The sequence below is a fragment of the Bombina bombina genome, chromosome 12 (genome assembly GCF_027579735.1).
Source record: "Bombina bombina isolate aBomBom1 chromosome 12, aBomBom1.pri, whole genome shotgun sequence".
Taxonomy (NCBI): domain Eukaryota; kingdom Metazoa; phylum Chordata; class Amphibia; order Anura; family Bombinatoridae; genus Bombina; species Bombina bombina.
Window position 1 is genome coordinate 71,893,442 of NC_069510.1, and position 14,814 is coordinate 71,908,255.

The 14,814-nt window shown below is 38.6% G+C and overlaps 1 protein-coding gene across 1 annotated transcript in view; it reads right to left on the reverse strand.

Moving 5' to 3' along the window:
- Positions 1-386: 386 nt before the first annotated feature.
- Positions 387-14,814, reverse strand: part of ANAPC2 (anaphase promoting complex subunit 2) — a 74,190-nt gene continuing 59,762 nt past the window's right edge. The window contains exons 10-13 of the mRNA XM_053696149.1: positions 12,191-12,394; positions 10,236-10,365; positions 5,894-6,129; positions 387-1,025 (exon numbers count right to left, since the gene is read on the reverse strand). Of these exons, the coding sequence (XP_053552124.1) occupies positions 813-1,025; positions 5,894-6,129; positions 10,236-10,365; positions 12,191-12,394 (783 nt within the window). The 3' untranslated portion in view covers positions 387-812. The remainder of the gene's footprint in view (positions 1,026-5,893; positions 6,130-10,235; positions 10,366-12,190; positions 12,395-14,814) is intronic.

Genomic DNA, 14,814 nt, shown 5'->3' on the forward strand with positions numbered 1-14,814 from the left:
ACGCCTAAGTATCTCTTTAACAAAGAATAACATTAAAACAAGGCAAATTTGATCAGAGAAATCAACTGGAAACGGTTTTTAAAAATGGTTTGCTCTGTTTTAAAGGTTTCATATCCCTTTAAAGAGGAAGAGAAGGAACACATATCCTCTGCATGCACCTCGTAATGTGCTGTTGACAGAATATGGGAGAAAGGGGCAATGTATAATGCCATTGGATGGTATAGATGAGACGTCATGAGTAAATATGAGCCCAGCATACAATACAATCATCAATATCACAGATCATCAGGCAAGGCATAACAATGCTGCTATTAATTTCTTGGGACAATAATAAAGCATAAATTAAAGCTTACCTTGTTCACCAGAGAGAATAAAAGCAAATCAAATCAACTTCAGAAACTTACTTTATTAGAACGCACTAAACATGGTTACCTGCAGATATTATTGGCGATCAGCAGGGTGGTATTTTGGTCTATTGGTGCAGACACACAATATTACAAACTCTTCAAAGTACGTTTTTCTTTCTGGATTTCAAATATCTTATCCTTTAAGAAAATGTATAATCGTAGAAACACAGCTAACAAATAACTAGAAACGAGATGTTTCTACTGGACCTGCATAAGTCCTGTCTTGTCAATGCGAAGCCTTTAGACTCTTCTGTGTAATGAGTTCCAACAATGCAATTTATGCATCAGCGAAATACAGACTTGAATCATTATTCTGCTAGACTATGGATTGACGGACATCCTTGGAAATAAAATGTGGATACTGGAAGCTAAAGATTCCGGCACTTGGTATATAGTTCCAGAAATTTAGCTGGAGTTCTTAGGAAGTCTGTACACTCCTCCGGAGTAGACCAGTTGTTGATCACTGACTTTCTTCTGAAGGAAACTTTGAAGTTCTTGCATATCAATCTCTGTCACAACAGGGCCAGTCATTACAAACATTTTCAGCATACTGTGAATCCTCTCCAGAGGCAAACTCTCAAGATTTGTCAACATCGCCTGAATGTACGTCCAAAACAGCTAACAGAACAGGGAGAGAAAAAAATTGTAATCAGGACAATGAGGCATAATACTATTAACCAGGAGCACCTAACAGAAGTAATGTAAAAGTGTCAATACAAAGTTTATTATCAAACAATAAACAATATTAAAAATATATATATAAAATAGTATAAATAATATAAGTAGTGAATCCGAAAAATAAATAAATGTTAAGTGTTCAAAGAAACCTAAATGGGGTAATCTTCTTTAGTGAAAAAAATATATAATCCTCCTCTATAAAACCATTCACTGATTGAAGATGGATACGTATGAATTGTCATGGTGGAAACATTAAAAATCTGACCAGATGTAACAGAATTCTTACGGCTAGATTACGAGTTTTGCGTTATGAGCGGCTCGGTGCTAACTTGCAAGTTATTGTCACCGCTCACCTCCCTATAGCGCTGCTATTACAGGTTTTCAAAAACCCGGCGTTAGCAGGCAATATGGCAGCATTGAGCTCCATACCGCACACAAATAACAGCGCTGCTTTGAGCTGGTTTTACGTGATCATGCACGATTTCCCCATAGACATCAATGGAGAGAGCCGGCTAAAAAAAGCCTAACACCTGCAACAAAGGAGGGTAAAGCTCCATAACGCAGCCCCATTGATTCCTATGGGGAAAGAAAATTTATGTTTACACCTAACACCCTAACATAAACCCTGAGTCTAAACACCCCTAATCTGCTGCCCCCAATGTCGCTGCCACCTACCTACACTTATTAACTCCTAATCTGCAGCCCCCGACATCGCCGACACCTACATTACACTTATTAACCCCTAATCTGCTGCCCCAATGTCGCCGCTACCTACCTACACTTATAAACCCCTAATCTGCCACCCCAACATCGCCGACACCTACATTACATTTATTAACCCCTAATCTGCCACCCCCAATGTCGCCGCCACCAACCTACACTTATTAACCCCTAATCTGCCGCCCCTAACATCGCCGCCACCTACATTACACTTATTAACCCCTAATCTGCTGTCCCCGACACCGCCGCCACCTACATTATACTTGTTAACCCCTAATCTGCCGCCCCCGACATCGCCGCCACCTACCTACACTTATTAACCCCTAATCTTCCGCCCCCAACGTCGCTGCCACTATGCTAAAGTTATAAACCTCTAAACCTAACCCTAAGTCTAACCCTAACACCCCTAACTTTAATGTAATTAAAATAAATCTAAATAAAAATTACTATCATTAACTAAATAATTCCTATTTAAAACTAAATACTTAGCTGTAAAATAAACCCTAAGCTTGCTACAATATAACTAATAGTTACATTGTACCTATCTTAGGTTTTATTTTTATATTTCACAGCCAAGTTTGTATTTATTTTAACTAGGTAGACTAGTTAGTAAATAGTTATTAACTATTTACTAGCTACCTAGTTAAAATTAATACAAATTTACCTGTAAAATAAAACCTAACCTGTCTTACACTAACAACATTACACTACAATTAAATAAATTAGATTAATTAAATACAATTAACTAAAAAAAACAAAAACACTAAATTACACAAAATAAAAAAGAAATGATCAAATATTTAAACTAATTACACCTAATCTAATAGCCCTATGAAAATAAAAAAGCCCCCCCAAAATAAAAAAACCCTAGCCTAAACTAAACTGCCAATGGCCCTTAAATGGCCCTGACCTGTAAAAATTACAAAACACATTAAAAAATACAAACAACCCCCCAACAGTAAAACCCACCACCCACACAACCAACCCCCCAAATAAAAACCTATGTAAAAAACCTAAGCCCCCCATTGCCCTGAAAAGGGCATTTGGATGGGCATTGCCCTTAAAAGGGCATATAGCTCTTTTTCAGCCCAAACCCCTAATCTAAAATTAAAACACACCCAATAAACCCTTAAAACAAAAAACACTAACCCCCGAAGATCCACTTACAGTTTTTGAAGACCGGACATCCATCCTCAACGATGCTGCAGAAGTCTTCATCCAAGCGGGGCAAAGTCTTCATCCAAGCCGGTAGAAGTTTTCATCCAGAAGGCATCTTCTATCTTTATCCATCCGGCGCTGAGCGGCTCCATCTTCAAGACATCCGGCGCGGAGCATCCTCTTCAATCGACAGCTCTTACAGAATGAAGGTTCCTTTAAGGGACGTCATCCAAGATGGCGTCCCTTGAATTCTGATTGGCTGATAGAATTCTATCAGCCAATCGGAATTAAAGGAGAAAAAATTGCATCAGCCAATAGGATTGCATCAGCAAATAGGATTTTTTCACCTTTAATTCCGATTGGCTGATAGAATTCTATCAGCCAATCGGAATTCAAGGGACGCCATCTTGGATGACGTCCCTTAAAGGAACCTTCATTCTGGAAGAGCCGTCAATTGAAGAGGATGCTCTGCGCCGGATGTCTTGAAGATGGAGCCTCGCCGGATGGATGAAGATAGAAGATGCCGTCTGGATAAAGACTTCTGCCGGCTTGGATGAAGACTTCGGCCCGCTTGGATGAAGACTTTTGCCGGCTTCGCTGAGGACTTGTGCCGCTTCGTTGAGGATGGATGTCTGCTCTTCAAAAACTGTAAGTGGATCTTCGGGGGTTAGTGTAAGGATTTTTTAATGGTTTATTGGGTGGGTTTTATTTTTAGATTAGGGGTTAGGCTGAAAAAGAGCTAAACGCCCTTTTCAGGGCAATGGGGAGCTTAACTTTATTTAGATAGGATTTTATTTGGGGGGGTTGGTTGTGTGGGTAGTGGGTTTTACTGTTGGGGGGTTGTTTGTATTTTGTTTTACAGGTAAAAGAGCCGATTTCTTTGGGGCAATGTCCCGCAAAAGGCCCTTTTAAGGGCTTTTGGCAGTTTAGTTTAGGCTAGGGTTTTTTTTATTTTGGGGGGCTTTTTTATTTTGATAGGGCTATTAGATTAGGTGCAATTAGTTTAAATATTTGATCATTTCTTTTTTATTTTGTGTAATTTAGTGTTTGTTTTTTTTGTAATTTAGTTAATTGTATATAATTAATGTAATTTATTTAATTGTAGTGTAAGGTTTGGTGTTAGTGTAAGACAGGTTATTTTTTATTTTACAGGTATATTTGTATTTATTTTAACTAGGTAGTTTGTAAATAGTTAATAACTATTTACTTACTAGTCTACCTAGTTAAAATAAATACAAACCTGCCTGTAAAATAAAAATAAAACCTAAGATAGCTACAATGTAACTATGTTATATTGTAGCTAGCTTAGGGTTTATTTTACAGGTAAGTATTTAGTCTTAAATAGGAATTATTTAGTTATTAATAGTAGGTTTTATTTAGATTTATTTTAATTACATTAAAGTTAGGGGGTGTTAGGGTTACACTTAGGGTTAGGGGTTTATAACGTTAGTATAGTGGCGGCAGCAGATTAGGGGTTAATAACAGTAATGTAGGTTGCGGCGATGTTAGGTACAGCAGATTAGGGGTTAATAATATTTAACTAGTGTTTGCGATACGGGAGTACGGCGGTTTAGGGGTTAATATGTTTATTATAGTGACGGCGATGTTAGGTACAGCAGATTAGGGGTTAATAATTTTATTTTATTATTTGCAATGTGGGAGGGCCTCGGTTTAGGGGTTAATAGGTAGTTTATGGGTGTTAGTGTACTTTTTAGCACTTTAGTTATGACTTTTATGCTACAGATTTGTAGCGTAAAACTCATAACTACTGACTTTAGATGGCGGAACGAATCTTGACGGTATAGGCTGTACCGCTCACTTTTTGGCCTCCCAGGCAAAACTCGTAATACCAGCGCTGTGGAAGTCCCATTAAAAAAGGACTTTTTGAAAGCTGCGGTAGTTACGTTGCGTTACGGCCCAAAAAGTGTGCGGTACAGATATACCTGCAAGACTCGTAATACCAACAGTAGTGAAAAAGCAGCGTTATGAAGCTTTTTCACTCATAACGCAAAACTCATAATCTAGCCGATAATTCTTTAAATAAGCCCGTTCTATAGATTCAAACACAAAATACTTTTTTATTTTGGTCCAGTTTTACCTCTTTAAAATATCAATTTCATATAAAATTCTCTCATAAACAAAACAAATCCAGTTAACTAATACTGCTTGTGTTTCCATTACTGTGTGGCAACAGTTGTATTCAATATAAAGACCATAAAGTCAAAATGAAATGATCATGATTTAAAAAAACATGCAATTTTTAACAACTTTCCACTTCTATTATTAAATGTACTTTATTCTCTTGATATCCTTTGTTGAAGAGTAAATATAGGTAGGCGGATAGAAACGTGCACGTGTCTTTAGCATTCTATGGAAGCAGTGTTTGCAACTATGTATAACATTGTTATAAATTTTGTTGCAAACTCTGCTGCCAGATGGCTAAAGACAGGTGAATGTTCCTGAACCTCACCTAGGGTTACCCTAACAAAAGGATACAAAAAGAACAAAGCAAAACTGATAACAGATGTCATTTGGAAAGTTTAAAATTCCATGTTCTATACAATCCATTTTAAAGGGCCACTTTGCATAATTATCAAATGCATAATAAAAAAGACAATGATTTAACACCTACTCTGAATTTCAAATAAGCAGTAGATTTTTTTCTCCCATTTTCCGGCCCTCTGTATCATGTGACAGACATCAGCCAACCACAGACTAGTATATAGAAACTATGTATATAAAAATACTGTGCAAAATGTGATAATGGAAGTGTCTTAAAACGGCTTGTTCTTTCTGATTCAGAAAACTTTATTTTGACTTGATTGTCCCTTTAAGTTTAACTCGCTGTTCCTTTAGGCAAATGGATAACAAATGTGTAAAGCACAGTAACTATGATTAATAGCTGAGAGTTTAACAGTATCTGGTTATACCTGTAACTCTTCTTCCTTCTGGTCGGCCTGCGAAGCCATGGCAGAATCGCCTTCTTCGTCACTATCTATTAACACCACCTTTTCAGGCCGGTCTTTCTGCTCTTCCTCAATCACATGAAATGTCTCGGGAGGGTCCTCGCGTAAAACCCCTTGCTGGAGCCATAAGGTCATTTTCCTTCGAAGAGAGGTAACTGGCACCTTCAGGACTTCACTCAGCTCTTCAAGAGTCCATGTGCCTAGAGACAATTAGACCATGATTACAACTGACCTCAGCTAGTCAAATGGTTACAAAGAAAAGTCAAATAATCCAAAAAACTTAATAGAAAGGGTAACGTTCTGGAGCGGTGACTTTCAGGAGCTCATAACTTGTCATGCACTGGCTTATTGTACTAGACCAGGGGTCAGCAACCTTCGGCTCCCAGATGTTTTGTAACTACATTTCCCATGATGCTCAGATAGCCTAAAGAGTGTCTCAGCATTGTGGGAAATGTAGTTCCAAAACATCTGGGAGCCGAAGGTTGCTGATCCCTGTACTAGACCAGCGATGGCCAGTTTTCTAACCCATGGAGCCGCAGATGAGTGTTTTTGATTCTTTAAACGGATATGAAACCCAAAAAATTATTTTGTGACTCAGAGCGAGCATATACATTTAAAAAAAGTTACCAATTTACTTCTATTAACACATTTGCTTTGTTCTCATGATATTCGGTGTTGAAGAGATACCTTGGTAGGTGTCTGGAGCACTGCATGGTAGGAAATAGTGCTGCCATTTAGTGCTCTTGCAAAGGGATAACATTCTAGCAAACCTGCTGCCATATAGTGCGACAGACACGTGCACGCACCTAAGCTTATGTTCCTGCTTTTCAACAACTGATACCAAGAGAACGAATACAATTTGATAATATAAATAAATTAGAAAGTTGTTTAAAATTGCATGTTTTGTCTAAATCACGAAAGAAAATGTTTGGGTTTCATGTCCCGTTAAGGGCCACAGATCAGTATTTTAGAAGCCTCAAGGGTCACATATAAATTCACGGCTACACACAAATAATACATTTCCTAAAAATGTCCAGTAGCACCGGGCCTGGTTTAGGTAAGGTTGTAGGGCACCCTCTGTCAACTGTTCTCCCCTTTAGAGGACTCTTAAAGGGACATGAAACTCAAACATTTTCTTTCACAATTTAGATAGATTGCACAATTTAAAATTGCTTTCCAATTTATTTCTATTAGCTGATTTGTTTAGTTTCCTTTGTATCCTTTGTTGAAAAGTATGCATAGGTAGGCTCAGAAGCTGCTGATTGGTTTCTGTACATATATGCCTCTTGTCATTGGCTTTTAGCTAGTTCCCAGTAGTGCATTACTGCTCCTTCAACAAAGGATACAAAAAGAATAAAGCAAATTAGGTAATACATATATTCATTATCTCTCAATGATGTCATGTTTGTGCTGTATCCTTTGTAGACTTTCAAAAAATAAAAAATAATCTTATTTGAAATGTTCATGGTAATCTGCAGACCGTTCCCCCAACTGAAGTTGTCCCAAACTCTTCAGTTATGTGTGAGAACAGCAATGGACCTTAGTTGCAAACCGCTAAGATCATCAACCTCCAGGCAGAACTCTTCTTCTAATTTCTGCCTGAGAGTAAAACAGTACAACGCCGGTACCGTTTAAAAACAACAAACTTTTGATTGAAGGTAAAACTACACTAAGTCACCAAATATCTCTTGATACTTCCTCTCTTGTCGAGAGCTGCAAGAGAATGACTGGGGGTGGCAGTTAGGGGAGGAGCTATATAGACAGCTCTGCTGTGGGTGTCCTCTTGCAGCTTCCTGTTGGGAAGGAGAATATCCCACAAGTAATGGATGAACCCGTGGACTGGATACACCTTACAAGAGAAAAATCCTTTTAAAGAAACACTAAAATCCCACTTTTCAAAATCTTCCATTACACACATCATTGAAAAGATCTGTCCCAGTTTGGCTTACCCCCAACTCTTCATCCTCCGCCCAGATCTTTTAGCTGTTATTTTCTTGTTCTGAAGTGGACGATACAGCCAATGAGAAGCTACCATCACCTCTAATATAAAATAGCAGAGCATACTAACGCGCCTCTCCGTATACTATACAGCCACCTACCACATGCAGAATCAGAAATAATATATTTTTAATTGGTTGACAAAACCATGTGATTAAACGTATCTAATTAAAGGTTTCGATGTCATAATATAACCACACCAAAAAAATACTGTTTATTGATTGAAGTCATGTGACTTTTTTTTATAATATCGTAATAAACTATCGAGTTTATGTGGTGATAGATCACAAATTTTGAGTTGTTTGGCATATAAATGAAAGGGTTTTTTTCCAAATAAATCAAGAGTCACTGAATGGAATTTTTATCAAATTTAATATCGTCACTGCATTTTTTTCCTTATTATGATGGAACAACGAGGTTGCCCTGATGTAAACCACTTCCCAGCACCTGCGTGAAGGCTGTGTTGGGAGGTGGATAGGCAGGGCCGTTTCCTCTATATATAGTTGTTTTCTAGGCAGTATTACACAGCTTATTTTTTCTATTTTTTATTGTTAATTTTCTCTTGAAAAAGTCAAAATGTGTTGCCGAAACGCGTAGAGCTTTTTGAACTGTTTTTAATAAATCTACACTTGGCTGTTGTTTCTCTGAAGCCTTTCAAATAAAAGAAGAAGAGTAAATTCCATTTCGTTTCTCATTGTGTTTGAAAATATCACGCTATTCTGAGCCAACTGTTCTATCATGGTGGTTGCAGTGATTGGAGCCGGAATGAGGAAACAGACGAGAGGAACCATTAAAGTGATAGTAAACACCAAAAATGTTATTGTTTAAAAAGATAGATAATCCCTTTATTTACTATTCCCCAGTTTTGCATAACCAACACTGTTATACAAATATACTTTTTACCTCTGTAATTACCTTGTATCTAAGCCTCTGCATACTGCCTCCAGGCAATTGGTGCTGACTCTTAAATAACTCCACGTGCATGAGCACAATGTTATTTATATGAAACACATGAATGAATGCCCTCTAATTGTAAAAAAACTGTCAAATGCATTCAGATAAGAGGCGGCCTTCAATGGCTTAGAAATTAGCATATTAGCCTAGCTAGGTTTAGCTTTCAACTAAGAATACCAAGAAAACAAAGCAAATTTGATGATAAAAGTAAATTAGAATGTTGTTTAACATAGCATGCCCTATCTGAATTATTAAAGTTTAATTTGGAGCTTACTATCTCTTTAAAGGGACAGTCTAGGCCAAAATAAACTTTCATGATTCCGATAGAGCATGTCATTTTAAACAATTTTCCAGTTTACTTCTATCACCAATTTTGCTTTGTTCTCTTGGTATTCTTAGTTGAAAGCTTAACCTAGGAGGTTCATATGCTAATTTCTTAGACCTTGAAGGCCACCTCTTTTCAGAACGCATTTTAACAGTTTTTCACCACTAGAGGGTGTTAGTTCACGTATTTCATATAGATAACACTGTGCTCGTGCACGTGAAGTAATCTGGGAGCAGGCACTGATTGGCTAAACTGCAAGTCTGTCAAATGAACTGAAATAAAGGGGCAGTTTGCAGAGGCTTAGATACAAGATAATCACAGAGGTTAAAAGTATATAAATATAACTGTGTTGGTTATGCAAAACTGGGGAATGGGTAATAAAGGGATTATCTATCTTTTAAAACAATAAGAATTCTGGTGTAGACTGTCCCTTTAAGCCTGACATTCCCAAGAGACACAGTGTCGCGAAACTAAAGATTGATCCGAGCCACAGCATAAGAAGAGCAGCAGGAATACACTCTGTACACATTCTGATTTGCTTACAACCTGCTTTACCATAGAAATAAAACAAATCCAAAAGAATCTGGGTGGAAGGTGAAGAGAGGGGTATAAGCCGGAACATGGATTTAAAATGATTCATGGAGAGAGCTCTAAGGTGCTGGTCTGGGACAAGTGTTAAGATTGTGTGTTCTACCTAAACCATGAAAGAACATTTTTTGGTTTCATGTTGTTTAATGATTTAGATAATGCCATTTTAAATTATTTTTCAATTTACAGTTATTACCACTTGGTATTCTTTGTTGAAGAAAATACCTAAGTGGACTCAGTAGTGCATTGCTATTCCTGAAACAACCCTTTAATAAAAGGACACAAAAAGAATGAAACAAATTTGACAATAGAAGTAATTTGGAACGCTATTTAACGCTAGTTGCATGCTCTATCTGAATCATGTAAGTTTAATTTTAACTTTACCGTCCCTTTAACTGACAACATAGACCCAAGTACAGAAGTACTGAAAGGGGAACTCACTCTTGTTTTGAAAGTTTAGGATAATTGCGGCATGCACAGGTGACACTGAGAAAGACAGCGTGCGGTCAGCCAGTTCTACATCAAGGTCCACCAATCCAAGATGATGTTTCCAGTTGAGTGTTCGCATGGCCTGTGAAAAAAAAAAAGGGGGTTAAAGTGACATGAAACCCCAAATTTTCTCTCAAGATAAAGAATAATAATACATGTCTATTATGTCATTTGATTCATTCTTTAGGTATCCTTTGTTGAAGAAACAGCAATGCACATGGGTGCTCTAATAACACGAGGCATCTATGTGCAGCCACCAATCAGCAAGCTATGGAGCATATGTAGATATGCTTTTCAACAAAGGATGCCAAGAGAATTAAGCAAATTATATAATAGAAGTAAATTGGAAAGTTGTTTAAAATTTCATGTTCTTTCTGAATCATGAAAGAAAAAATGTGTTTCACATGACATTTTTAATGGAATATGAAGAAGAAGAAAAAATATCACATGCATAGGAAAGATCAGGAGTCAAGGATCAATTGCTGATAGAGACAACTTATTTAGCTCTATTAATTAGTGGAAAATCCCAAAAGTTCTACCCCCCCAAAAAAGTTTTTTTTAAAAAGTTTTTTTTATCTGTTTAAAGGGACAGTCAAGACCAGAATTTTTATTCACTTTATTACCCATTCCCCAGTTTTGCATAACCAACACAGTTAAATAAATACACTTTTTACCTCTGTAATTACCTTGTATCTAAGCATCTGCAGACTGCCCCCTTATGTCAGTTCTTTTGAAAGACTTGCATTTTAGCCAATCAGTGCTGACTCCTAAGTAACTCCACTGGTGGCAGCACAATGTTATCTATATGGCACGCATGAACTAATGCCCTCTAGTGGTGAAAAAATGTCAAAATGCATTCAGATTGGAGGCGGCCTTCAAGGGCTAAGAAATTAGCATATGAGCCTACCTAGATTTAGCTATCAACTAAGAATACCACAAGAACAAAGCAAAATTGATAATAAAAGTAAATGGGAAAGTTGTTTAAAATGACATGCCCTGTCTGAGTCATGAAAGTTTATTTTTGACTAGACTGTCTCTTTAAAGTTAGTGCTACATCTAAGAGGTTCTATATTATTTTATTTAAAGTGATACAGCAGGAAAATATCAAAATGTACAAATCCACTTAAAAAATGACTTCTAGTAAGAGTTATCAAAGGTTTTGTAGTAACTATTATGCACATAACTTTATGAGTATGTGGAATAAAACAGTGTGTATGATTATTCACTTATTGCTTATGCTCTGAGTGGTTGCGCATCACAGCTGGCACATTCAGCATACGAGATGAGTGTCCCACAACTCCACCAAATTGTCATCTCTTCAGTCTCTGGCATCTATATAATCCTTCAACCACCCAAAAGTACATTCAGTAGACCCTTGTATCTTTATCATATTGGCTGCCAGAGACGGCAATGCACTGTAAATATCTAATGAGTTAGATGAACTGTCGACTCAACAAATGTTATTGTTTATACCCATTCCCCAGTTTTGCACAGCCAACATAGTTACATTAATACACTTTCCGCCTCTGTGATTACCTTGTATCTAAGCATCTTCTGACAGACCCCTGATCACATGACTTTTTATTTATTTATTATCTATTGACTTGCATTTTAGCTGTGTTGTGCAGAACCCACGGGAGTGAGCACAATGTTATCTATTTGACCCACATGAACTAGCAGTCTCCCATCGTGAAAAGCTAATAAAAAAGCATGCGTTGTCTGTAGTAGCTTAGAAACAGGCAGAAGTTAAGAGGTTTAAATGTTATAAAGTATATTAATCTACGAATGTTGGTTGTGCAAAGCTGGGGAATGAGTAGTAAAGGCGTTATCTAACTTTTTAAACAATAACAATTTTGGCGTTGACTGTCCCTTTAATATTGCCTTATTGTTGCACGTCTTTTTCATACCTTCAGCTTCTCATATTTTTTGGTGTATACATCCATAGCTGCTTTTATCTGATCAGGCAGCTCCAGTTTTTCTTCTTTCAGTGCCGGCCAAAATTCGCTGGAAAGAATCACGGAATTCAGTTTAAATTCAGGCCTTTCCTCCTCAGGTAGCTTCTCGTCCTCATCGTGAATGTTGGTGTTAATCCTTCTAGAATCTGCCATATCCTAAAAATGAATAAAAAAACAGAATTTATGTTTACCTGATAAATTACTTTCTCCAACGGTGTGTCCGGTCCACGGCGTCATCCTTACTTGTGGGATATTCTCTTCCCCAACAGGAAATGGCAAAGAGCCCAGCAAAGCTGGTCACATGATCCCTCCTAGGCTCCGCCTTCCCCAGTCATTCGACCGACGTAAAGGAGGAATATTTGCATAGGAGAAATCATATGATACCGTGGTGACTGTAGTTAGAGAAATTAAATCATCAGACCTGATTAAAAAACCAGGGCGGGCCGTGGACCGGACACACCGTTGGAGAAAGTAATTTATCAGGTAAACATAAATTCTGTTTTCTCCAACATAGGTGTGTCCGGTCCACGGCGTCATCCTTACTTGTGGGAACCAATACCAAAGCTTTAGGACACGGATGATGGGAGGGAGCAAATCAGGTCACCTAGATGGAAGGCACCACGGCTTGCAAAACCTTTCTCCCAAAAATAGCCTCAGAAGAAGCAAAAGTATCAAATTTGTAAAATTTGGTAAAAGTGTGCAGTGAAGACCAAGTCGCTGCCTTACATATCTAATCAACAGAAGCCTCGTTCTTGAAGGCCCATGTGGAAGCCACAGCCCTAGTGGAATGAGCTGTGATTCTTTCAGGAGGCTGCCGTCCGGCAGTCTCATAAGCCAATCTGATGATGCTTTTAAGCCAAAAAGAGAGAGAGGTAGAAGTTGCTTTTTGACCTCTCCTTTTACCAGAATAAACAACAAACAAGGAAGATGTTTGTCTGAAATCCTTTGTAGCCTCTAAATAGAATTTTAGAGCACGAACTACATCCAAATTGTGCAACAAACGTTCCTTCTTTGAAACTGGATTCGGACACAAAGAAGGCACCACTATCTCCTGGTTAATATTTTTATTAGAAACAACTTTCGGAAGAAAACCAGGTTTAGTACGCAAAACCACCTTATCTGCATGGAACACCAGATAAGGAGGAGAACACTGCAGAGCAGATAACTCTGAAACTCTTCTAGCAGAAGAAATTGCAACCAAAAATAAAACTTTCCAAGTTAATAACTTAATTTCTATGGAATGTAAGGGTTCAAACGGAACCCCTTGAAGAACTGAAAGAACTAAATTGAGACTCCAAGGAGGAGTCAAAGGTTTGTAAACAGGCTTGATTCTAACCAGAGCCTGAACAAAAGCCTGAACATCTGGCACAGCCGCCAGTTTCTTGTGAAGTAAAACAGATAAAGCAGAAATCTGTCCCTTCAAAGAACTTGCAGATAATCCTTTCTCCAAACCCTCTTGTAGAAAGGATAGAATCTTAGGAATTTTTACCCTGTTCCATGGGAATCCTTTCGATTCGCACCAACAGATATATTTCTTCCATACTTTATGGTAAATTTTCCTAGTTACAGGCTTTCTAGCCTGAATAAGAGTATCAATGACAGAATCTGAGAACCCACGCTTTGATAAAATCAAGCGTTCAATCTCCAAGCAGTCAGTTGGAGTGATGCCAGATTCGGATGTTCGAACGGACCTTGAACAAGAAGGTCCCGTCTCAAAGGTAGCTTCCATGGTGGAGCCGATGACATATTCACCAGGTCTGCATACCAAGTTCTGCGTGGCCACGCAGGAGCTATCAAGATCACCGAAGCCCTCTCTTGATTGATCCTGGCTACCAGCCTGGGAATGAGAGGAAACGGTGGGAACACATAAGCTAGGTTGAAGGTCCAGGGCGCTACTAGTGCATCTACTAGAGTCGCCTTGGGATCCCTGGATCTGGACCCGTAGCAAGGAACCTTGAAGTTCTGATGAGACGCCATCAGATCCATGTCTGGAATGCCCCATAATTGAGTTATTTGGGCAAAGATTTCCGGATGGAGTTCCCACTCCCCCGGATGAAATGTCTGACGACTCAGAAAATCCGCTTCCCAATTTTCCACTCCTGGGATGTGGATTGCAGACAAGTGGCAGGAGTGAAGCTCCGCCCATTGAATTACTTTGGTCACTTCTTCCATCGCCAGGGAACTCCTTGTTCCCCCCTGATGGTTGATATATGCAACAGTCGTCATGTTGTCTGATTGAAACCTTATGAATTTGGCCTTTGCTAGTTGAGGCCAAGCCTTGAGAGCATTGAATATCGCTCTCAGTTCCAGAATGTTTATCGGGAGAAGAGATTCTTCCCGAGACCATAGACCCTGAGCCTTCAGGTGTTTCCAGACCGCGCCCCAGCCCACCAGGCTGGCGTCGGTCGTTACAATGACCCACTCTGGTCTTCTGAAGCTCATCCCTTGGGACAGGTTGTCCAGGGTCAGCCACCAACGGAGTGAATCTCTGGTCCTCTGATCTACTTGGATCGTCGGGGACAAATCTGTATAATCCCCATTCCACTGTCTGAGCATGCACAGTTGTAATGGTCTTA